This window comes from Pleurodeles waltl, chromosome 6, assembly GCF_031143425.1.
Source record: "Pleurodeles waltl isolate 20211129_DDA chromosome 6, aPleWal1.hap1.20221129, whole genome shotgun sequence".
NCBI classification, from domain to species: domain Eukaryota; kingdom Metazoa; phylum Chordata; class Amphibia; order Caudata; family Salamandridae; genus Pleurodeles; species Pleurodeles waltl.
In genome coordinates, this window is record NC_090445.1 from 1,607,510,398 (window position 1) to 1,607,536,724 (window position 26,327).

Genomic DNA, 26,327 nt, shown 5'->3' on the forward strand with positions numbered 1-26,327 from the left:
CATGGAGTTATTTTGAGGGTTTCATTACATATTGGCATCTCGAGAATGACCCTAGTCTCTTGAAGAGGCACAGATTTGACCATACTGTGCTATGCTGTATCCCAGTCTCTGTTCCTCGACACACCCTGGGGTAACCCTTCTCTCCTTACTATTGCCACCTTTAGTGACTCATATGTGCAAAGCAGAGCCGACCTTGCCGTAGCGGGCATCTGGCGTTTTCCAGTGAAGCTTGAAGGGTGGGTGCTGGATTTGCAAGGGGTGAGAGTTTGTTGCAGGGGAGCGGTTTTGCAGCGGTGCTGCAATATCTGCCCCCAGTAACAAGAGCAGCAAGGAAGCATTTCTAACCTCCATAGGCCAGGCAGTGCTTCCCCAGGGGGCAGGTACTCACCATCCGTGTGCCCCTCCAACCTCACCCCACTCCCCACGACAGTTCTATTAGTAAACTAAGGAAATGCACTTATGTGAACCCGGTATTGGGCCTAGATTCTTATAGATCAAGCAACATTGTAGTCTCTTAAATAAAACACAATAGGTTTTGTTCTGGATTCAGGTATTTGAAGGTGCTTTCATATGCAATGGTGAAGAAAACGAAGATCGGTAACTTTAAATACTTGCCTAAGAACAGAGAATTTGGTTAAGCAGCAAAGCTACTATTAATCCAGGTTTTCCAGTTTTGCATTGTTCAAATCAGCCACTTATAGTATATTTATTAGTCTCAAATTTTAACTCAAATGTTAATGCTTTGTTTTAAGGATAGAATTAGGGTGGCAAGTAGAAATCACATGAAAGTTCAGCTTGCCATGGGCTCGATGAACTCTAGTTTAGTCATAGCCAGGCTTCAGACTCGAGTCTGACAGTCTTTCAGGTGCTTGCCTACCTCTATTTCCAACTACTTATCCTACATGGTGTAGTGTGGTGTCCATTAAGGCACGTGCTTCAGTGCCCCCCTAAGAGTAGTAAACGCTACATAAATGTTGCAGTACAGTAGAATATGCTGATGTTATTGCAGTGTGGTGTACAGAGGATTACAATACAGTATTAGAAAAAGCTAGTTGAACTCAGAGTTGGAGGGGTAACATTAACCAGCAAGGAGTAGTCACTGGCGTAGTAAAGATGTAACAACATGAGTAGAAAAATGTGAACTTTATAAGTAAGTTAGCAAATATTGTATGTGAATCCTAAGTGGAGCACTTATGTGCTTTAAAAGTGCCTTTGCTGTGACAGGAATGTTTGTATTTAAAGTGTGTGGTTTACATTCCTTCAGTTGTGATTATATTTTCATTATTACGGTAAATTTTATTAAATAAGTTTTAACCTTTCCTGTTTTCACTCGTAAATAAGTGCTGTAGTAGGCACAGTGGATGAGTGGAAAGAAATCCTTTGAGTGTCAGTAGAATGTTAAAGTTCTAGTAACGTTCAGTTATGTTGATTTTCATACTGCCCTATCACCTGTGAGGACATCCCAGCACTGTGCAGTTCTTTGGTGCTTGCTTTGAAGAACTTTAGAGAAAGAGCCAGGTTTTCAGCTTTGTGTGGAATTCGATGACCACGCTCTGATGTTAAGTGGTAGATTGTTCCATGCTTTAGGATTGATGAACGGAAAGGCCTGACCTCTGCTTTATCGCATGGCTGGTATGGGTGCTAGTGAGGGACCCACTGAGCAGAGGTGTGTGGAGGGTTGGCAGAAGTTCACGCAACTGTTCAGGTTGGCTGGACAGATATTGTGTAGTGCTTTGTATGTGTAGGTTGAAGAGCTTGAGCTGTGCTCGCTGATTTTGTGGGAGCCATTTTACTTCCGTAAAGTATGGTGACCAACGTTGAAGGTTGAGGTTCAGTCTGGCTGCTGTGTTCTGGATGGACTGAAGTCATTTTGGTTGTTGGTGATTCCTTCATAGTGTGTTCCAATCTCCTAGCAATTCAGCATCTTCAGTGGATGGAAACAGGCCATGGTAATGCCGTTAAAAAATAATATTGGAATTTTAAAAAAACAGCAAATGCAGTGCAATTGGGAACGGATAACTGTAATCTGAAAAGAGCTCCGACAGAAGTCAAGAGTATCAGCACATAATGCAGAATACAAAAACAATGTATAAGGGTATGATGTAGAATAGACAGTATAACATCAATGCTGTATCTCAGTCATATAGTCCAGCTAATGAGTCAAGGGGCGTTTGGGACAGTCTACAGATATTTCCTCTTCTCACTACCCCGTGGGAAGTGAACAGACTTTCTCACATTTCGCAACATAATGTAACCAAGCACAAGCCAGCTGACCCCAACAGGAGGTGAACAAACTGGAAAACAGCCTGTCCAACTAGTGTTCTCTAGGAGGTCAATGCGCCAAGCTGCATGTGAAGGCAAATGCGAGGGTGGAAGGAGGTAGGTGGGAGCTGGGAGACCCGTGGCCTACAGCCTACAGGAGTTCAGTGAGTAGGAGCTTATTCCCAGGCTGCCACTACACCCACAGGGAAGGTGGTCCGAGCTACAGGCAGCAGCCAGAAATGAGGGGAGGTTGGTTTTGGGGGGTATTTGAAGGGCGAGTGGACGGAGGGGAGAAAGAAAAAGAAAAGGGAGGGAGCAAGGTCCGGAATAGAGGGGAGGGAAGACTCCTTGTGCATCAAATGGCCAGGCCGCCACATTGAGGCCCCGTCGCTAGTCTCTACATCCTATACTGTCACTCACTCACACTGCCACCCGCATTAGGGTTATTGCCTCCATCAGAGTCCTCCTCCTCCTACTCCACTCCTCCAATTGGGTTCTCCCAATTCTTCAAGACTTTGCCCACAGCACTGCTATCGGGCATCTGTGCACCCTGCGAGCCTCCTCTCGCTGCAGTACTCTCTCCTCTGCCACTGCCCAAGTGCACACATCTTTGGTCCATAACCTCACTAGGGGTCCGTCCCTAGACTTCCAAGTCATTGCATCCTATGCTGAGCCAGCAGAAGAGCCTGGTCTAAGAATCTGTTACCCACTTTCTTGCTCTTGGGTCAACGGAATTGCCTCAATAGGCACACTTCCAGAGAGCAGACAAGCACATGACTAAGAGTGGTTTTCAGCCTCTCAACACCTCCTCTAGTACGTCTGTAAATGGGAACAGCCCCAAGTCATATGCCAAAAGTAGCATCAAGCTGCGTACATCGCGGGCAACTTCTAGGTTCTCCACCATAGATGGACCGGTTCCTTTGTGGCGCGAGGTAGGTCATTTGAACATAATTAAACTGGATATATTTCGAACTCATGTTACAGTACCCTTTATGTGGGTATTCCAGTCTACAAGACCACTCGCTATCTGCGAACTCTGTGCCCGTCGACACCTCCTTTCGCTCTGTGCCTACAGTCAGTTGATGGAGTACTATTTCATTAAGAGCCCTATAAAGCCACGTTGCCAAATCCCGGGCCAACCCTATCGTCACCAGGAATTGAAAGTCGTCATGCGTGTGGGGACCCGTTCTCACCACTGTTCCATAGGTTTCTAAATGTTCAAACTAAAGCTTTGTCTGTCAGGAACTCGCCTGGCTGCTGTGTATAGTGTTCTGCCAGCTCCCCATGTGTCATCAAGACTCCTATGTGAAAACAGTCTCCAGTTGTCACCACCCCTCTCTCAGTCCAGTCGCTCAGCTGTGAAGCCGAGAAGTCTACTAGTCAGCAGTGGCAAAGAAGCGTCGCCCACACCCCTTCCACCCATCAGCAGCATCCACTGCAAACCTTTAACAACGAAACGATAATAAACTGTTTATTATTGTTTCGTTGTTAAAGGGGCAGTGGATGACTGGGACGAGTGGACCCCCCTAAGTGCGCATGTGTGTTTGGCCGGCTGTCTTGCGCTGGCCAAACACACATACGCACTGTGCTCTCTCCAACCCGGCCCTGTTGCCGGGCTGGAGAGAGCAGGCAGAGGCTCTCAGTCTACCTGGGAGCACCCTGGCTGGGCGCTCTGGCCAATCCTAACGCTGCTTTCATGCAGCGTTTGGATTGGCCGCAGGGCAGGCTTGGGAGCCTGTTCCTGATGAGGGGACGGAGGAGCGGCGCAGCAAAAAAGTTTTTTATTTTATTTAAAAAAAAAATGTTTACATTTTTTTTTTTTTTTTTTTTTTACTAACGCCCGTTCTCCTGCCCCGGTTAACCCCCGGGAGCCGCGACTGGTACTAGTGGTTCACCATGCAGGAGCCCAACCAAAGGGAGGTCTGGGGTGTAAATCCAAAACCAGCTGTGTCTGACACGGTGTCACCAACAGTGCAGCGCTGCTGCCAAGAGTCTCCGGCCTCCAATAGCTGGGTGGAGCAGTGGAGCCACAGCAACGTGCCCTTGTCATAGGTTGCTGGTTTAGGGATGACAGCACTTTTGTTTGTAGATGACTGTGCCAATCCTACAACAAGTCACAACTGTCAGCCCAACCCTCCGGGCTCACAAGCAGTACCTCACCAAAAAGCGAAACAGTAAAAGGCGATTTCGGGCAGCCGTTACACAAGGACTCTAGAATGCAGCATCTATGGGGATTAGTGGTGGAACTGAGATTACCCTTTTCTCACATTAGTAATAAGTCTCAGTCACACACAGGCAATAAAGGAGATGCAGGAGAGTTTTTAATAGGTTTATTAAAAATACTGCATTCTGCTTTAAAATGCATGCACTGCAATGATTGGGGTAATTAACAATGCAAGAAGCAGACTTGTAAAGATGAGTCATAAATACAAAGACTTCCACGATCATGCAAAAACATGAAATCTAAAATATCCTTAAAACGTTAGCACAGAGCACCTAATCTCTAACCTAACGAGAGCTAGGTGTTATAAACCTAATCTGCCAATACTGTGTCCATGTGAAGCACCCCCATACCCTTGTTAACTTGGAATGAGGTCTCTAGATCAGACTCCGTGGTGACACGAAGGCTGGGTCTGCATCAAGGCGACGTGCAGCATAGATGGCGTCAATAGCATCTGGTAGGAATCACTCTGATAACCTTGTCTGCGTGAGATGTATTTATACAGATTTTGTAGGACCCCTGACGTAGGTATGTTCCCAAACAGTAGGTAAGGAGGCATGCTTGTGGCGGCAATTATATAAACCATTCCCTCCAAAGGTACACTATGTTCCTGTAACACGTAAGTGTGAAAGGGACATGATGTGAATACCTATGTATCTCACTTAACCCCTTCGCTGGCAGGCCTTTTCCCCCTCCTTTGCCGAGGCTTTTTTTGGCTATTTGGGGCAGTTCGCGCTTAGTCCCTCATAACTTTTTGTTCACATAAGCTACACACGCCAAATTTGCGTCCTTTTTTTCATCCTAGGGATTCTAGAGGTACCCAGACTTTGTGGGTTCCCCTGAAGGAGGCCAAGAAATTAGCTAAAATACAGTGAAAATGTCGTATTTTTTTTTTTTTTTAAATGGGAAAAAGTGGCTGCAGAAGAAGGCTTGTGGTTCTTTCCTTGAAAATTGCATCAACAAAGGGTTTGCGGTGCTAAAATCACCAGCTTCCCAGCTTTCAGGAACAGGCAGACTTGAATCAGAAAACCCAATTTTTCAACACAAATGTGGCATTTTACTGGGACATACCCCATTTTTAAAATTTTTTGTGCTTTCAGCCTCCTTCCAGTCAGTGACAGAAATGGGCCCAGCGTTCCCCCAAGTCTACCGATAAAAATGATATCTCACTTGTGTGGGTAGGCCTAGCGCCCGCAACAGGAAATGTCCCAAAACACAACGTGGACACATAAAAATTTTTCATAGAAAACAGTGCCTACCTGTGGATTTTGGCCTCTAGCTCAGCCGGCCCCAGGGGGGGGGGGGCAGAAATGGCCTCAAATAAATTTGCCTCAACCTCCCCCCCCCCCCCCCCCCCCAGAAAAAAAAAATCCAGATGCCTAGTGGTTTCTGCCCCCATTGGGGGCAGATTGGTGTAGCAAAAATAGGCCAAAATGGCCTTAATACAATTTTCCCCTCCAGCGGAGCAACTTTTGTCCAAGGGGTCGCTCTGCATCTGTAAAACAAAAAAAACAAAAAATCCCTGGTGCCTAGTGGTTTCTGCCCCCCTTGGGGGCAGATCAGCCTAATCAAAATAGGCTGATCTACCCCCCAGATGGGCAGAAATGCCCTAAAATAATTTCCCCCCCCCAGGGGAGCGACCCTTGCCTAAGGGGTCGCTCCCCTTGCATGAAATTCACGTTAAAAAAAAATTCCTTGGTGTCTAGTGGTTTCTGTCCCCCTTGGGGGCAGATTGGCCTCATCAAAATAGGCCAATCTGCCCCCAAGGGGGGGCAGAAATGGCCTAAATATAATTTGCCCCCTAGGGGAGTGACCCTTGCCTAAGGGGTCGCTCCCCACACCTAAAACAAAAACATAAACAAAAACAAAAGAAAAAATATATATATATATCCCTGGTGCCCCTCTGGGGGCCCCCCTTTCTGCCCCCCCAGGGGCAGATCGGCCTAATAATAGGCCCATCTGCCCCCGAGGGGGGGCAGAAAAGGCCTTCCCAAAAAATGCCCCCCCTGGGAGCGACACTTGCCCAAGGGGTCGCTCCCTTATGACAATTTCCCAAAAATAAATAAATCCCTGGTGTCTAGTGGGCATTTCAAAAGCCGGATTGCAAGCAATCCGGCTTTTGAAACGCTTGGAGAGACTTCAAAGGGAACGAAATACATTTCCTTCCCTTTGAAGCCTCTCCGGGCCTCCCCCACGTGATCGAAAGAGAAATGCAAAGCATTTCTCTTTCGATGGCGATGGGGGAGGCTCTGTGATTGTCAGCGCGCGAGCTGACGTCACGGGGGATGGGGTTGGGGGGCTCGGGGTGGAAGGGGAAGGGCTTCCCCTTCTATCCCTGACTTGAGGGGGTGGGGGGGAACCCCTCAGATGGAGCGCTAGCGCTCCCTCTTGGCTCTGTGCCCAGGACGTAACGGTTACGTCCTGGGCACAGCAGCACTGTGCCTCAGGACGTAACCATTACGTCCTGGGCACAGAACCGGTTAACTTTGACTCTGATAGGGACGCCTTTATACTGATAAGGTAAAATCAAAACATTTCACTAACTATAAACATAGCGGCCATTTTGAACATTTTGAAATAAATAAATAAATAGACTAAGATAGTGCAAGCTAAGTATGTTAAAAGTCCCTAGGTGACGAGGGCATAGGCCTGCAAGCCAGAAGGCTAAGCTAAACTCCCGATTCCAATTAAAACTAAATAGGATCCTCTACACCCTGGTTGGGCTGAGCGCCTTGTAATACGTGCTATCTAACCAATGAGCCACCCATTGATGCAGGACTACCAAAAAGTATTATCCGGCGACCATGCCCAGTGGGTGCCGAACGGTGGGCACAGGCACTCTGTGGTGACCCTGCCCCCCCCCGACCCATCCCAAACCAACTCTTGGAGCTGGAGTCCAACTGCTTGAAATAGGTCACCGGCATGTTAACTGGGAGGTTCATAAAATAGTACAGCAGTATCTGGAGCATCCCCAATAGCTGTGCTTCTGCATCTAGATGTCATAAGGAAGAAGACAGCAGTTCAAGAAACGCCATTTGGTTCTTGTTGGGTGCATATATGCTCCTTAGTGTTACCTGTCTACCATAAAGCCTGCATGACTAACACATAGCATCCCTCCTTGTCTGATAGTGGTCTATGCTTCAAATGGGGTCCTCAACCACACCCATAAGAGGGCTCCTCTAGCATAAACAGAGTACTGAGTAGCAAATATTTGCCCTCACCAGCAGCGCTGTTATAGTCGCACCTCCACCCCCACAAGATGCGTTTCCCGCAACATGGCTAGATGAACCCCTCAGTGTCTAACATAGCTGTGTTGCTTATCTGTGGACTCCATTCCTCTAATATTCCAAGTCAGGAGCATTCAGTAGCCATTGGGAAAACATCTCAGTGGTCTCCAGTCTTGCCCCTGAGCCTCCACAAGCCAGGGCGCACAGCACACCCAGAGACAAAAAACAATCCAACCATTCTCAAACAACTCCTCCCAAGAGCAGTTGATTACAGCTGGCTGCACAAACACTAAAGATGTCATGACTCCACTCAGCTCTCAATGGAGACCCTCAGGTAACAGTACTCGGTAGTCACCAAACTGCTCAGTCCATCTGGCAGAGCCCAAGCAGTCTAATAAGTTCCTCAGCGGTCTGCAGTGTCACATTTGGGGGTGGTCCCTGCTGCCCTGCGCAGAGTCATCCAAATCCGACTATCCAGAGCGTTTGCTTCCAGCAGGTCTTCCTGGCTGTGCACAGTGATTGTCCCCAGCAACACCTATGCTTCCTACAGCTCTTTCTGGGATCTAGTCAGCTTCTTGAGCAGCTGTCTCTGGGGATTATTGCGGGTGCACTTTCTGGACTTGCAAATATTGGCCGGGCACTCATCCTGAATTTCTGCCAAGCGTTCCCCTAGCTTATAGGCCTCTAGCCAAGCCCAGGTCTCAACTGCATCTTTGCAAAAGTGAGCTTTGTCGTCTAAGATGATTTTGAGCCATGCCAGGAATAGCAATGCATACTTTAGGTCCTTCTCTTGCAGCGCCTGCTTTACTGCCAAGGTGTCTCTCTGTGACTGAACCGCAGCAGTAAAGTCTGGGAACAGCCACACCTTACTGTCTTTCCCCCTCCCTCCCACCGTGGAGTGGGCCATCTGCCTGGACCTCTGCAACCGCACCTCCCTGTCTTTGTAATGGAGCAGTCCAGTCACCACTGGTCTAGGTGGCCGTCCAGGGGCAGGCAGACGGACCGGTACTCAGTTTGCCCTCTCCATTGTGAGGAATGAGACTAGCAGTGTCAGGCCATCACATTCTTCAACCAGGCTTCAGGTAGGTCACCATATCCCCAGGAAGGCCTTAAATGTGAATGTTATTGTGCCAGCTGCAGCCCTCAACGTCTTTAGCTTGCACGCCAGCACTCACAGGCTCTCTGCCAAGCCTGTGACTTGTGCAGCCAGTTCCTGCTAGTCCGGCCTGAGCTCCTCGATGTGTTTTTCAGCCCCCTTTACTCTATTGGCCAGGTTGTGGTGATCGGCATGTAATACCCTCCAGCCTGACAAGGCACAGTGCCTGTTGAATTGGGGCTGTCTTTAGTGCCCACAATAGCCTCCAATATCTTCTTAAGCTGAGCCTGAAGAGGAGGTGGCGGAGAGTCGATACCATCCGCATGATCCATAGGAGCTGCTGGAGACCCCTGCCCCCTCGTCATGGATTTACCCATGGCAGTGTCCACAGGAAAGATAAGAGGCCAAGGCTCTCACTAGCCCAACCGTGCACTACTGCTCATAGATTTTCCCTTCAAGCGTTCAAAACAAGGCCGTTCACCACTGGCCAGCGGACACCCAGGCTTGGTCACCCACACAAATGGGGGCTGCCCACAGCCTCTCCACCCTCTGCAGAAGCACACTCCATGAGGCCCCAAGCGTAGGGGTGCATCACAGGACCAGGCTTGGCAAAAGCTACAATTCCCCCCCGCCCGGCCCCCACTTCACCCCACAGGGTAAGTCAGCAGCGGGCCCTTCTTTGAACCATGTCCCCCGCTGCACTGGAGGCGCCCCAGGCCCAGTTCGAACCATCCAGGATCAATCCCAACCAGTAGATTCCAGGCCTGCTGCCCCTGCAAAAGTCAAAGGGGGGAGGCAGATTTGTAAGAGACCCAAGCCCCCTCTTCACCATCTGTGGGCCCCACAACAGGAGGTTGGATCACCACCTCCTTAATCACCATCCTGCTGCAGAGGTAGGCCTGTGAGAGCCCTGGATCACAGCGCCTCTTTAACCAGGCTGCGCAGGGTGTACAGTCCCCTCTGCCCCCAACAGGGCTCAAGAATCAATGCCCTTCTCCAGGCATCAGAAAGTCGATCTGCTCCCCTTCTGAAGCAGGGACCACCCTCGAGGAGCACCAGCCTCAGGCCTCGCTTCAGCACACAACACTACCGATCTGTCGCCAGCCCCCTTCAGTAACTCCACTGTGGTACTGAGCACTGTCCAGAATCAGGAGCAGAGTTTCAGATGCTTCAGGGCCTCCAAAATCAAAGTCAGGGAGTATGTGCTGCTTTGTGTGGTCTAGTGGTTCATTGTTGTTAGCACAGTGCAGGCAGGCACTGCAATTTTGGTCTCGCCATGGCCCTTGGAGTCCTGCGTGCTGCAGCGCCTCTCCAGTTAGGCCCCACACGATGTTCAGGCCCCTGGACAGTGCCACTCCAGTCCTTTGCCACCCCCACTGCCTCTGGGGCTCAAACACTGTTGTCCTGTTGGCGGGTCAGCCGTCTCACTCCTGTCCTGCATCAGGGTACTCCCCAGAGGGACACCAGTCTTCTGCCCAGCTCCAGTCACACAGGTCTATTACTCACCGCCACAGGTCTCTTGTGGCACACTGCTGCGGCTTCGAGCTCCAGCGAGGGTGTTGGGTGGGGCGTTGGGGTGGTCACGCCACAGGAGTCTGAGCCCCTGAAGGGAAATGCAGAGGTATTCGCCACTTCGTGAGGCTCAGGGGCTCAGTGCTTGGAGCGCAACGCGGGCCTGCACTGCCATCTTGGCTCTGGCACGCACCCTGGAGCTTCTCGATCTACCTCTGCCAGGGGCCCATCCATGCCTCTCCTTTCCACTAGGGGAATCAACCTCTGAGGCTGATAGTGCCGCAGGACAGCAGAATGCTCAGGATTGTAGCCGGGCTTATTCTGAGAAGTAGGCTCATGAGTCTGCCATCTGCTGGCAATCCACACACCCAACCCGAGGTTTCTTAATTCTGTTCTTGCACAGTGGGGCATCCTTTCTGAAGATTACTATTGCAGTCTTGCCTTTAAGTTTGAGGCAGTTGGATTTCATCCAGGTGGCCTCTTCAGTCATGCAGGGGCTTGAAGTTGTTCCTGGTGTTGAGTTTTGTCAGATACTATATCAGTTGTGTGTAGTCGGAGTAGGCTGCTGTCTTCAATGATGTTTCCAGCGGTATTGTGTAGATGTTGAAGGAGGGTTGCACTGTTTGAGGAGCCCTGCGGTATGCTGTAGATGAGTATCTAGGCTTCTCAGGAGATGATTGGCTGGTTGACTGAGTTCTTCCAGTGATAAATGTGCAGATCAACTGGTGGCAGGTCCATATATGCAGGCTTCATGAAGTTGTTTGATCATGATGGGGTGGGAGACCGTGTTGCAGGTTACTGCGTTGTTGAGAAGGGTGAGGGTTGCGTTTCTTTTTCTTCTTCTCGTTCGAGGCTCATATGAATGTCTGTTGCTGCTATCAGGGCTTCTTCTGTACCATGGGGTCTGAAACCTGATTGCATAGGATTGAGGAACTGGTGGTTGGCGAGTCGTCTGTTTATGGCTTTCTGTCTGGTCTTAGCTGGGTATGGAAGGAAGGAGATCAGTTGGTTGTTAGCCAATGTGGCTGGGTCTTGTAAGGTTTCTTCAGGAGGTTCTTGATGGCTGTAAGCTTCCAGGCTTGCAGAAAAGTTGCTGTCTATGGAGGTGTTGAGGATAGAGATGAGAGATTTGCTGAAGGTGTGGTGGGGCAAGGGTTAGACAGGGCCCTGAAGTGGATAGTCTTCATGATAGCTGGGGTATCCTCTGTGGTGATGGTTTTCCATGTTGTAAGGGTATTTGCTGCTGTCTGATACCAGGAGACTTATTTCCAGGCTGATGAGGTCCAGATGTTGGTTAAAGTTTACATAGGTGTCTGTGATTTTGTTACAGAAGTATCCTGAAAGGTTCTTTGGGGTTGGGGTGATGTTTCCGGTGGTTGCTGCTGGTTTGGTGAAGCCCTTAATGATAGCAAAGATCTGTTTGCTGTTATTGGATCGGTTGTTGTGCTCAGCTAGCCACCTTCCTTTTGGTTTCCGACATTTGCTTGTGAAAGCTTCCCTAGGTGGATTTGAATACTTCTTTGTCCAGTTCTTCCTGGATCACTCCATCTCCATTCTAGTTGTTTGCAATGGCATTTGGTCATTCTGTGATCTTCCATGTACCAGCTAACCTTAATACATGTTCTTGCTGCTGTTCTTCTTTTCCGAGAGGCCAGGGTATTCGTGCATGTGGGGATCCAGTTTGAGTTTGTGACTTTGTTTGATAGGTGGCCTATGTGCTCTGGTTGGTTTCTGTGAAGAGCGGAGACTCAATCTACCCAAGATAGCTTGTTCTATTGTTGTTGATCAGGGCACATCATGGTGGTTCTTTTTTTATGTTGATAGATAAATGATGGTGTGGTCAGTCCAGCTGACGGTAGTGGGTATATTAATTATGATGCAATTGAGGTGAAAACGGGGTCCAGAATGTGTCCTGCAGCGTGGCTGGGGGCTGATATGCATTGGGTAAGTCTGAGGTTTCTTAGGATTTCAAGGTGTGCGGCTGAGTAGGGGGTGGGGGTCAGTCAGGTGTTCTAGGTGGAAGGTAAAATCTTCTAGAGGAATGTTGACACTGAAGTCATGGCTAATGTGGCTTTTAAGTCTGAGATGTTGGTGGTGAAGTTTACTTGTTATCCTGCTGGATGATAGATCAGAGTTCCGCTTAGGGCATAGACTTTGTGTTCACATTTCCAATTAGTGGTGCATTACCAGTGTACTTGTATTTAAAGCATGTGAGGCAGTTAGTAGTCTTTGTACCTTGTGAAACACACAGTACGTTTAAGAGGTAGTAGCAAATCGTCATGCATGGTTTTTGCTGTAATGGAAGCGGGCATTGTAATTGATGTGGACGCACATTAAAGCTGTAATATGACTTTTAAATGTTTACTTTGACAAATGACCCATATGTGTGATCAAAAGAGCATTTATATTGTTGTTTTTGAATCATCTCCATCTCCCGTTCTTCCAATCTCTTGCAGGATCTCTGCCTGCTGGACAACACTCATTCCCATTCCAGTTCCTGTTGCCAGGTAAGGTTTATTACTGTCTTTAACTTCTTGTCCTTGGTACATCGATCCTTTTTGCTGCGGTATGAAATACAGAGCTTGTTTTTTTATCTCTGTAAGCAAAAGTTCTAATGCTCCTCCCCCACTTCCCCTGTGCCTCGTGCATGTATGTTAACTGCTTTGACAAGGTATTGCGAGCCTATTCAGAGATATGACTGCTGCATTGACAACATTTTAAAATCTTACAGATAACTGTGGGTAAACCCCGTTTAAATGTGCAACAACTGCACTCTGACACTTTCTAATCCCAAGCCTTTAGCACACAGAAGGCACCCAGAAGACTCCCAAGCCCCTCGATTGCTTACAGGCCCAGACTATGGGCAATAACGATTCAAGTTTGTACTCCCACAATCTGCAGTGCAAATCTGCTGCGCCCTTCAGGCTGCCATATTTGAGGGCTTTTAGGGGTATGATTCCACATCTCAATCTCAGCAAGCAGGGAAATACTATCTTCGTGTGCACAACAATGGGCTTGTGCATGTGTTCAGACCTCTGTTACTCTCTAGCTTGGTTTGCACCAGTGGTCGAAGTGCATTAAAAAGCTATACCAATCGTGGTGCTTCACTCAGTGGGGGTGGAGTGATGAGCGTGGGCATTGGTTAAAGGCGGGGTTAAGAAAAAATATTCTGTAAATTTGATCTTTCACCTTAAAGTAACTACATATAAAATAACGCTCAGCTTAAATGAAAATTAAATTCAAGTTATTTTAACCAGTAGAAAATGCACTATTGTGCTTTAGGAAACCACTTGGTGCAGTGCAGAAAAGTAATTTCTGTATGTTTAGTGCTATGTTTATTGCTAAAAGTTCCCAGTTTGTAACAGAAAGCACTGTTACTATGTAAATCAGTATTCTGATGGATACAACTACCTGTGGATTCCTCACCTTATTAATTCTCCCAGTGCGCCAGCATTTGATGGAAACTTTCTTCCCAGCTTTTCACGTCGACGAGGAAGTCACAAGTGCACGGCTCTGCACATGACTGTCTGACGTCATTGTAGCAATAAGAAGTCCTCGCCGGCATGCTGACGTCAGTTCACTTTTTTCCGTGCCTTCGACGCTAACGGTTTTTCCTGGCTCTCAAACAGCTATTGTTTCGAAGGTGTCTTGTTGTACTAGTTACAATGTCTCCGCCAAAGCACAGATCCCCATGAGGACTGCTTGTGGTGCCTAAGTTCGGACCACAACGTGGAGGGGTGCATGTCCTGCCAGCGGATGAACCCGCAGGCCTTAAAAGAAAGAGAGGCTAAGCTCTTCTTAGCAAAAGCTAAGAGGGGACACAAGGGTCATCAAAGATCTAAGGCAAGGGACTCTTCTTCACACAAGTCCTCGAGATCTCATAAGAAGCGGCACTGGCAGTTCTTCCAGAGATTGGTCTCGGTCCCCTCAGAGACGACACCGTACGGCGTGGGAGGGTCAGTTCAACGATCACTCCCCACCCGCAGAGTCCCCAGTCTTCTCCGACACAGTAATTGATTGAGATCGTTGAGTCCCCGGTGAGTCCTCCGCCTCACTTTTCACCTGTGTTGGCTCAGGAGTCAGTGGAGCAAGTTTCAGATCCGACCTAAGTGCTTCAAGATGAACCGAGGTTTCCTGCCTTCCTGACTCCGGGAGCGGATCCAGCGGCTTTCCTTAATGCTATGTTTAGCATTTTCAGCAAGGCTATGGCCCCTGCTGGGGCACCGGCCGGTCCCACGGGTCCATTAACTTTCTCTTTGGGTTTGCCGGCGCCATACAAACAGGCTCAGTTTGTACCCTTCTATCTGGCTGAGATTGCTGGTTCTGCGCCGATGATGTCATTGCCCCTAATGATGATAACGACAGCGCTGATGGAGTCGATGCCGCCACCAGATGGATTCCAGTTGGGACGCAGTATATCTCCTCCACCAGAGCGTCAATCTGCCTTGAAACAGGCTCTTGGAGGAGCAGGAATATCAGCAACAGCTGTTGGAGGAAGGAGAGATTTCTGAGCTTATGGGGGAATTTCGGGGTCTGGACTCTGTAAGTGGACTGGATACTTCCCCTGAGTGCGATCTTTCATCCCTGGGGCAATTTACAGAGGAGGCAGCATCCTATCACACTGTTATAAGGAAAGCTGCTGAATTCTTGGAACTTCAGTTACCAGCATCGTAAGTGAAGACAAACATCTGATGGAGGTTTTGCATCCTTCCTCTACGTCTGCGGAGACCCTACTCCCTTTTAATGATGCTCTTTCTAAACCTATTTTAGACGTTTGGAGAAAACCTGTCACAACTCCAGCGGTTTCAAGGACTGTGGCTAGGAGGTACAGAGTTGCTCCTTGGGATCCTCAATTTTTATCTGAACATTTGATTCCTCAGAGCTTGGTGGTTCAAGCTTCTTTTTCTGCCCGATCTGCACCTGGCACGTTTCCTGCTACTCCATTGGACAGAGAGTCTTAAGAGAATGGAGCAAGCAGCCAAGAAAGGTTTCTCCTCATGCAGTATGCCCCTGAAATCAGTCAATGCTAACTGTGTGCTGGGGAGGTATGTTCATGCCCTGATGGACATGGCAAGAGCTGTGGTGCCAAGCTTGCCTCAGAATGTGCAGGGGCAGTTTGAGCTCCTTTTGGACACAAGCGGCGGCCAAGCAGATTATTCAGTCAGGTCTGGATACAGCAGATTCAGTGGCCAGGGCAATGGGCACTTCAGTGACGACCAGGAGGCATGCATGGCCTAGGTCTTCTGGCTTTTCTACGGACGTTCAGACAACTTTGTTGGACCTTCCGTTTGATGGTGAGAAGTTGTTTGGGTCCAAGGCCGACTCTGCTTTGGAACATTTTAAATACAAGCGGCCTACTGCAAGATCCTTGTGGGCTACAGGCTTCAGCATCCACACCCTTGAGATCCTTTCAGAGGTTTATGGGATTTGGACATGGATCCTCTTTTCGTGGCAGGCCATAGTGCAACACTCAACAGCCTGCCAACCCTCTCTATAGGTCTTTTAGAAGGTGGGGGAGGGTTAGAACACGAGGAGCCACCCAGCAACATCCTGCCTCATCCTCTTCCTCTGGGGGAACCCAACAAGGAAATCGGCCCTAGTTTTCTATCCATCTTGGATCGTGTTTCTCCCACAGGGGGCAAGATATTTCATTTTCTCCACGAGTGAAAGTTAGTCACATCGGACTCTTGGGTACTAAATATTGTGGGGAAAGATTATGCCCTTCCTTTTCGGGAATTTCCCCCACCCATCCGTCCCTGTCATTCCTTTTGTTCGGAAGATCATCTCCTGTTGCTTCAGCAGGAGGTGCAAGTTCTTCTGTTAAATGATGCAGTGGAGTTGGTTCCAGAGCAGGAAAGGGGTCAGGGATGCTATTTGAGATATTTCCGGATTCCCAAGAAGGATGGTCGATTGAGGCCTATATGGGACCTGAGGATTTTGAATTGGTTCCTCAGACAGCTAAAATTCAAAATGCTGACTCTAGCACAGGTACTTCTGGCGTTGAACAAGGAAGACTGAATGGTGTCTGTCGACTTGCAGGATGCTTATTTTCATATCCCCATTCTGAAGTCGCACAGGAAGTTTCTCCGGTTCGTGGTAGGGTTACAACACTACCAGTTTGAGGTCTTTCCTTTTGGTCTTATTTCTGCACCTTGGGTCTTCACAAAGGTGATGGCAGTGGTTGCAGCAGACCTCAGAAGAAAGGGAATATCTGTATTCCCTTACCTGGACGATTGACTGATAAAAGCCAAGTCCTCAGAGCTTGTGCTGCATCACTTGCAAATGACAACACAGTTGCTTTTCAACCTGGGCTTTATGGTAAACGTGCCCAAGTCTCACTTTGAGCCCTCTGAGCACCTCCTGTTCATAGGGGCAGTACGGGATACCACGTTGAATCGGGCCTATCCTCCGCCTCAGCAGATTCAGGTCATTTAGGCGTTAATTCCAATGTTTCAAGACTGAGCGGTTGTTCTGGTCCTCAAGGTCCTAAGTCTGCTCAATCTGTTCGCTTCTTGCATTCTGTTGGTCACTCATGCACGGTGGCACATAAGGGCTCTCCAATAGTGCCTCCGCAAGCAGTGGTTTCAACACAAAGGGGATCTCGAGGAGTCGATAATGATCTCCTGAGACGCTGCAATGGATCTACGATGGTGGGGTGTGGACAGCAACCTTTCCCAAGGAAGGCAGTTTTGTCTACCACTTCTGGTAGCCACGGTCATAACGGATGCTTCCACTCTAAGGTGGGAAGCTCATCTGAGGGACCTGGAGATCAAAGGTCATTGGTCTCCAGTGGAGCAGATGTTTCACATCAATCTGTTAAAATTACAGGCGATATGTCTGGCTGTCAAGGCCTTCCTCCTGTCCCTTCGCGGAACGTCAGTTCAAGTCTTGACGTACAACACTACCGCAATGTGGTTCATCAATAAGCAGGGAGGAGTAGGGTCGTACCTTCTCTGCAGAGAGGCTTTGCAGCTCTGGTCCTGGGCACAGGACCATTGGATTTGCATAGTAGCAAACCTTCTGGCGGGGGTTCTCAATGTATGTGCGGACAGAAGAAGAAGATTCATCAAGATCGGGGCCCAAGTCATTTTAATATCTCTGGATTGGCCAAGAAGGGTGTGGTACTCAGACCTTCAACTCTCTCTGTGCCCTCTGCGCCATCTCCCTCACAGGGCAATCCTCCTCTCGCAGTGGCAGGTTTTACACCGCCGCCTCCAGAGCCTGCACCTACATGCCTGGAGATTGAAAAGGGCTATATGAGTGTGTAAGGAAATGGCTCCCTGTTGCAATTACCCCCCACTTTTTGCCTGATACTGATGCTGACTTGACTGAGAAGTGTGCTGGGACCTTGCTAACCAGGCCCCAGCACCAGTGTTCTTTCACCTAAAATGTACCATTGTTTCCACAATTGGCACACCCCTGGCACACAGATAAGTCCCTTGTAAAAGGTATCAGTGGTACCAAGGGCCTGGTGACCAGGAAAGGTTGCAGCATATGTTGTGCCACCCTAAGGGACCCCTCACCTAACACATGCACACTGCCATTGTAGATTGTGTGTGTTGGTGGGGAGAAAAAGGCAAAGTCGACATGACATCCTCCTCAGGATGCCATGCCCACAAAATGCTGCCTGTGGCATAGGTAAGTCCCCCCTCTAGCAGGCCTTACAGCCCTAAGGCAGGGTGCACTATACCACAGGTGAGGGCATAGCTGCATGAGCAATATGCCCCTACAGTGTCTAAGTCTATTCTTAGACATTGTAAGTACAGTGTGGCCATATTAAGTATATGGTCTGGCAGTTTGTCAAAAACGAACTCCACAGCTCCATAATGGCTACACTGAATACTGGGAAGTTTGGTATCAAACTTCTCGGAATAATAAACCCACACTGATGCCAGTGTTGGATTTATAAAAAAAAATGCAGACAGAGGGCATCTTAGAGATGCCCCCTGTATTTTACCCAATTGTTCAGTGCAGGACTGACTGGTCTGTGCCAGCCTGCTGCTGAGAGACGAGTTTCTGACCCCATGTGGTGAGGGCCTTTGTGCTCTCTGAGGACAGAAACAAAAGCCTGCTCTGGGTGGAGGTGCTTCACACCTCCCCCTCTGCAGGAACTGTAACACCTATCAGTGAGCCTCGAAGGCTCAGGCTACGTGTTACAATGCCCCAGGGCAATCCAGCTAGTGGAGACGCCCGCCCCCCTGGACACAGCCCCCACTTTTGGCGGCAAGTCCAGGAGAGATAATGAGAAAAACAAGGAGGAGTCACCCACCAGTCAGGGCAGCCCCTACGGTGTCCTGAGCTGAGGTGACCCCTGCCGTTAGAAATCCTCCATCTTGATTTTGGAGGGTTCCCCCAATAGGAATAGGGATGTGCCCCCCTCCCCTCAGGTAGGAGGCACAAAGAGGGTGTAGCCACCCATTGGCCATTGGCTACTGACCTCCCAGACCTAAACACACCCCTAAATTCAGTATTTAGAGGCTCCCCAGAACCAAGGAAACTAGATTCCTGCAACCTAAGACGAAGAAGGACTGCTGACCTGAAGCCCTGCAGAGAAGACGGAGACACCAACTGCTTTGGCCCCAGCCCTACCGGCCTGTCTCCCCACTTCAAGAAAAACTGCAACAGCGACGCGTCCCCCAGGGTCCAGCGACCTCTGAAGCCTCAGAGGACTACCCTGCATCTAAAAGGACCAAGAACTCCTGAGGACAAGCGGCCCTGTTCCACAAAGACTGCAAATTTGCAACAAGGAAGCAACTTTTAAAGACCACACATTTCCTGCCGGAAGCGTGAGACTTTCCACTCTGCACCTGACACCCCCAGCTCGACCTGCGGAGAACCAACACTACAGGAAGGACTCCCCGGCGACTGCGACCCTGTGAGTAGCCAGAGTTGGCCCCCCTGAGCCCCCTCCAATGACGCCTGCAGAGGGAATCCAGAGGCTCCCCCTGACCTCGATTGCCTGCTTCAAAGAACCCGACGCCTGGTAAAGACACTGCACCCGCAGCCCCCAGGACCTGAAGGATCCGACCTCCAGTGCAGAAGTGACCCCCAGGTGGCACTCTCTCTTGACCAGGTGGTGGCTACCCAGAGGAGCCCCCCCTTGCCTGCCTGCTTTGCTGAAGAGACCCCTGGGTCTCCCTTAGAAACCAATTGCAAACCTGACGCCTGTTTGCACTCTGCACCCGGCCGCCCCTGTGCCGCTGAAGGTGTACTTTTTGTGCTGACTTGCGTTCCCCCCGGTGCCCTACAAAACCCCCCTGGTCTGCCCTCCGAAGTCACGGGTACTTACCTGCTGGCAGACTGGAACCGGGGCACCCCCTTCTCCTTTGAAGCCTATGCGTTTTGGCCTCTGCACCTGACCGGCCCTGAGCTGCTGGTGTGGTAACTTTGGGGTTGCCCTGAACCCCCAACCGTGGGCTACTTTGGACCCAACGTTGAACACTGTAGGTGGTTTACTTACCTGCAAAACTAACCAATACTTACCTCCCCCAGGAACTGTTGAAATTTGCACTGTCTAGTTTTAAAATAGCTTATTGTCATTTTTGCCAAAACTGTACATGCTATTTTGCTGATTCAAAGTTCCTATGATACCTAAGTGAAGTACCTTTCATTTGAAGTATTGATTGTAAATCTTGAACCTGTGGTTCTTAAAATAAACTAAGAAAATATATTTTTCTATATAAAAACCTATTGGCCTGGAATTATCTTTGAGTGTGTGTTCCTCATTTATTGCCTGTGTGTGTACAACAAATGCTTAACACTACCCTCTGATAAGCCTACTGCTCGACCACACTACAACAACATAGAGCATTAGAATTATCTCTTTTTGCCACTATCTTACCTCTAAGGGGAACCCTTAGACTCTGTGCATGCTATTTCTCACTTTGAAATAGTACATACAGAGCCAACTTCCTACAGAGTTCTTTTTCTCTCCCTCCAGAAGTGGTGGATGTTATCTCATCGGCCAGGCAACACTCCACCAGAACTGTCTATGCCAACAGATGGGCAAAATTTGTTACTTGATGTGGAGAGAGGCAAATTGATCACTTAAAGGCCCATTTGTCAGATGTTTTGCTTTTTGCCCTTTCCTTGGCACAGAAGGGATGTGCAGTTGCGACTGTGAAGGGTTATTTATCAGTGCTGTCGGCCTTTCTGTGTCTTCCTGATCAGCCTTCCTTATTTAAGTCTCCTATAGTTGTTAGAGCTTTGAGAGGCCTGAATAACAAGTTTCCTCCCACTCCGTTTCTCATGCCTCAGTGAGATTTGAATTTGGCTCTTACTTTTTTAATGGGTTCACAGTTTGACCCTATGCATTCTTGCCTGTTGAGATTTTTAGTTTTGAAAACGGTTTTCCTCACAGTCATCACATCTGCTAGGCGTATGAGTGAGCTCCAGGCTCTTAGTGTGAAACCTCCTTTTACGTCCTTTCATGCTGACCAGGTGGTGCTGAGAACCAGGGAGGCTTTCCTTCCCAAGTTTGTTGCTCCCTTTCTTATGGGGCCGTCTTCCTTTTACCCTCCTCCCCATCCTTCCAAGGAGGAGGAAAGACTTCATCCCCTAGATTCAAGAAGGACATTTGAGTTTTTACACTGAAAGGACAAAAGTATTTCGTGTTGATGATCAAATCTTTGTTGGATATGTGGTCAAGCTGAAGGGCAAAGCCATCCACAAGAGAATCCTTTCCAGGTGGGTCATTCTTTGCATAAAGATTTGTTGTTCACTGGCAAAGAAGGTTCCTCCTGTGGGTATTAGAGCCCATTCCACCAGGGCTAAGTCTGCCACTTTGGCCTTGGCTAGAGGTGTACCAGTTGTGGATATTTGTAAGGCAGCAACTTGGGCTTCCCTCCACACTTTCATGAAGCATTATTGTTTGGATTCGGAAGTTGGGAGGGATGGAGATTTTGCACAGGGAGCAGCTTTTCCACTCCAAGGGAGTTCTTCTTGGCGATTTGCTGAGCACTGGCAGATTTTCCAGGTTCTTGGAGGCTGCAGTGGCAGGACCGATCAGTTGCTTCTCAAGGGTCGGGTACAGCAGGCAGGCCGGCAGGGGTGGTGCCAAGTCAGACATGCTCCTCTGATCTCAGGATCAGCAGGCTTCTCATCCACTTCTCCTTTTGTGTCCAGCAAAGATCTGAGGATCTGGTATCGGGGTCTTTTAAAAACTCAATTTAGGGGCATTAATGGGAGTGAAGGATAGTAGCCAATGGGCTACTTACCCTTGGGGTCACTAGTCCACCTAAATGACTACTTCCTCTTGGGATTGGGCTTCACCCTGTCCAGAGTCCCTAAATTCCAACACATTCTAGATAGCGGAATTTCCTAAGTTATATCCACTTCAGGCTGACTACCCTAGGGGTGTTCCCAGTCTGGAAGTGTGACACGCCTCCTGCATAGCTAATTTTCCCACCTGTCTAGGTGCCAGATGGGCCCTGGGGTAGAGGGGGGTTGGCATGGTCATCTGAGGAAGGCTAGATCTGCAAACCAAAGGGGGTGAGCTTCTTTGATGCTCCTTTCTTGGAATGCATGTCATCCTGTGGGGAGGGGGAGGGTAACACCCCAGCCCGGACAGGCTTTTGTTTCTGACGTCTAGAACAGAGGCTCTCCCCCTGGAAGGTCAGATTCTATTCTGTTGGTGGCAGGCTGGCCGGAACCAGTCAGCGAGCTCACCAGCAGTTGGTAGGTTTTTTCAGTGGCACCTGTAATGTTTCCTCTGGGTCAATATATTAATAAATCCATCAATGGAATCAGTGAGGGATTAATACAAGATGTTTGATACCTGGCATCCCTAGGTTTAGAGGAGCCATCATGCAGCTGGGGAACTCGTAATGACCAATGTCAAAGCACATGTATTTGAAATGGCTTCCCTGTACACTTACAAAGTCCAAGAATCTAGAGACATAGTAGGGGCATATTTGCTCATGCATATATGCCCTCACTTTTAATATAATGCAACCCCCCTAGGGCTAAAGGCCTGCTGTAGGGGTGACTTACAAATATTACAAGCAGTGTTTTAGGGGACGTGGCACAAAAGTGTACGATGTCTTGTTTTTCAGTTTTGGGAGCGCTTTGTCATGCAGCCTAAATTGCAGTCTGCATGGTTGGTGCTGGGTTCTTCAGAGTGGCACAAGTGTGCTGCAGCTATGAGGGGCCCTTTTCAGAACCCATGGCCCAAATACCATTTACTAGGGACTTACAGGGGGCTGAAGGACCTGGTTACTTGAGGATGAAGTGACCATGTGTCTTGTTTTAGGGAAGGGTCACTTGAGTCAGAGTTGCATCTAAAAAAACAGGCAAAAAGTAGGGGGTTACTGTAACCAGAACCTAGTTCCCTACAACTATTTTATAAAAACACACTCTTCACAGCTTAGCTGGTAGCTCCCTTCCACTACCTCTCAAAAAGAATAAATGTGTCATTAGGAAGTTTAAGTGAATGCATCAATTAAAGCACATACCACTTCCAAGCACCCTTTACATTTTGCAGGTTGACCAGTTGAACAGATTTACGTTCTTTTTCAGTGAAGCAGGCACCCTGGCAAGAAAGCTTGTTTAGCTGTCTGCACCTCTCTAGGTTTCACAGGAGACTCCCTGCTTTGCACTTCAGCTGGAGCATTTCAGCTCTTTCCACAAAAGGTAGGGGAACTGTCTAAAATTAAAGTATGGGGACATCGAGCCACTCAGATCTTCTCCACCCCATATATATTCATACACACACACATGCGTGCGCACACACACGTGCACACGCGCACGCACATGCACTCACACTCCTCCCCACTCACACTCCTCCCCACTCACACCCATCCCCACTCTCTCACACACACACACCACACACTCATCCCCACTCTCACACACCACACACTCATCCCCATTCACACACCACACACTCATCCCCACTCACACACTCATCCCCACTCACACACCACACACTCATCCCCACTCTCACACACCACACACTCATCCCCACTCTCACACACCACACACTCATCCCCACTCACACACACCACACACTCATCCCCACTCACACACACCACACACTCATCCCCACTCACACACTCATCCCCACTCACACACACCACACACTCATCCCCACTCTCACACACCACACACTCATCCCCACTCTCACACACCACACACTCATCCCCACTCTCACACACCACACACTCATCCCCACTCTCACACACCACACACTCATCCCCACTCTCACACACCACACACTCATCCCCACTCTCACACACCACACACTCATCCCCACTCTCACACACCACACACTCATCCCCACTCTCACACACCACACACTCATCCCCACTCTCACACACCACACACTCATCCCCACTCTCACACACCAGACACTCATCCCCACTCACACACACCAGACACACATCCCCACTCACACACACCACACACACATCCCCACTCACACACACCACACACACATCCCCACTCACACACCACACACACATCCCCACTCACACACCACACACCCTCTCACACACACACCCTCTCACACTCTCTCTCTCACACACTCTCTCTCTCACACACACACTCTCTCTCACACACTCTTTCTCTCACACACTCTTTCTCACACTCTCTCTTTCCCACACTCTTCAGGGACCCAACACACTATGACTGCAAAAACCTCATCTAAGGAGATGCTGCTTGTTACATTCAATCCACAAATTAAAAAAACAGAACCTTCTTCAAGGCTGTTGAACAGCTTCATCAACAGAAACTCCACCGCCTCCTTCAACCAACAAGTTCAATGCCATTAGTCTTATTTGTCAATGCAAAAAAAGCAGCACTGTTCTTTCCTTCACCTCATGCTATACATTTAAATAAGTCTTCTGACCATGCACACACACGTACCTCCAGTGCAACCTTAGCTTCCTAAACCACCACCTTATGAAGACAGCATCCTGTAAAGGGCTGTATGTTGGAGTCAGTCATTTGGGTTTTTGTTGAATAATCGATGGAAAGGGGCACCCACTGCGAAATTCACCCGGATTGTCTGGGCTATTGCGCAGGATGCAGAAAGAATTATCCAAAACTATAGAAGTTGGTTCGTTGGGCTACAAAGGGGTGACAGCTCCCAGCCTACTGACCGGATTATCAATGGCTGTAAATAGAAGTTGGTCCTATAACTGAAAGGACGTCCTCTAGAAGCCATATTGCCTCAAGGGTGTATCCCTGGCTACAGAGAGGACAAGTTGTGGGTGGCAGGACCAGAAGGGAAAATACCACAGAACATCTCCAAAGTACTGGGTTTAAATGTTAGGGCATTAATGGCAAGGCTGAAGTTCCTTACCTGAATTAGATCAGCACTGGAGCAGACCAGGAACGTGGAGGGAATACAGGAGAGCTGAGAGGACTGAAGCTGGTAGGACTCTAGCAGAGCTGCAGCTAGAAGAACTGAAGCAGGAGTGGAGACTCCAACAGTTGGAGCAAGTTATAACAGTTGCAACACATTGTCCACTTTCAGAGACTCTATTTATACTGCTAGACCAGAAGCCACCTCCCAATAATGGACTGGTCCCTGAAGAGAAATACTTGAGCAGGATGAGGCAGGTCCCAAAAATGGTGGTTGGTGTCCATCTTTGAAGGAGTCCACTTCTATAAAGCTGAACTGATGCTTTTCCAACATTAGATCTTTCATAGATTTGCATGCTTGAATATTCCCTGTTGCCAGGCATGGAATCGTTCAGTCATTGTCTATACATCAGTGCTTCAGTTCACTTAAACAACAATTAAAATACGCCTGGACTATGTGTAGTGTATTTAACCCAATATGTGGCCAAACTGTGACCAGTGAAACAGATAAGACCCGGAAATCCAACTTCCCACAGAGGCTGACGTGTTGAGATTTTTCCCTGCAGTTAAGCTGATAGCATCATTGAATGTCTGATCTTCTTGGGATTTTGCTTACTGTTATAGACGGTAAGCTGTTTTTGTTGCCCCCTTGGTGCTTGGTTGACTCAGACCTCAGAGTCCTCTTCATGGCTAGCATCCCACCTGCTCAATGATCCAGTCTTCCACATCTGCAATCAAATGTGCCTCGTTGACACCAGTAATCTCTTTCTCGACAGTTCCAGATTTGACTCAACAAGGCTAACTGGTTGCACTGCCTTGTCAAGGTGTACACAGATGACTACCACTTCATCAATGGTCATGACATTGAGGACTCTTTATATATGTTTATAGGGTTTCTATTGTGTGAGCCTAGCCAAAAAACAGTGTAGTATTGTACGTGGTCTCCACCTCACTCTGTCGACGACCATGTCCTTGTTGACCTTGGAGCCACAGACAATGATTGCATCACCAACAACTGTATTTTCTCTTGTGATTCAGTCCTTTGGTCTTCAGCATGCCCTTAATACTGACCAGTTTACAAATTGGATGCCCTTGAAGGCAAAGACATTAGTGAGTGATGTAAAGAGGAAGACATATTCATCAATGATTTGTACTGGGATGTCCAAAAATCACCAGGCAGTTGACCCTGTTGACTTGGACTTTCATTGGATGCCCTGTCTCGCTGATGACCATACCTACAAGCAACTTCTGGGCTAAGTAGATTAGCCAAGTCCCAGCAGACAAAGTGATACTTTAAAACACATTATGGATAATTGTTGTAATTGACCGTATTGAGGGTACTATATGCAGTATCCACCTCTGCTTTTTTTTTTTTTTTTTTTTTTTTTTTTTACTTTAATGGCACAGCCTGTTTTGTAACTTTCTCCACTGCAACCAGGCAGTTTGAGCCAACAACGGCCATTGGCATCACCGCCATTGTCTCTCTCACCAGATGCCGGACACAGTGTAGTACAGCATGTACCTCTGGGTTTGCTTTCCATTGTGCCTCAAACCAAACACTTATGACACACCGCTGGGGAAATGAAACACAACAGCCAAGATTGATTTAGACAGTGCAGATCAGGCCGCAATGAGAACAATGGCAATGATAAAGACAGCATTTCTAATAACTCGGCTCCTGAGTTCCTTATTTATGTCCAGGGTGACG

The 26,327-nt window shown here is 48.5% G+C and overlaps 1 protein-coding gene across 2 annotated transcripts in view; it reads left to right on the plus strand.

Annotated features, from left to right (window-relative positions):
• The window catches only part of ARRDC1 (arrestin domain containing 1), a 499,552-nt gene that overhangs the window by 265,482 nt on the left and 207,743 nt on the right, over positions 1 to 26,327 (plus strand). For both annotated transcript variants that reach the window (XM_069241475.1, XM_069241474.1), the window contains one exon: positions 12,775 to 12,825. In XM_069241475.1, the coding sequence (XP_069097576.1) occupies positions 12,775 to 12,825 (51 nt within the window). The remainder of the gene's footprint in view (positions 1 to 12,774; positions 12,826 to 26,327) is intronic.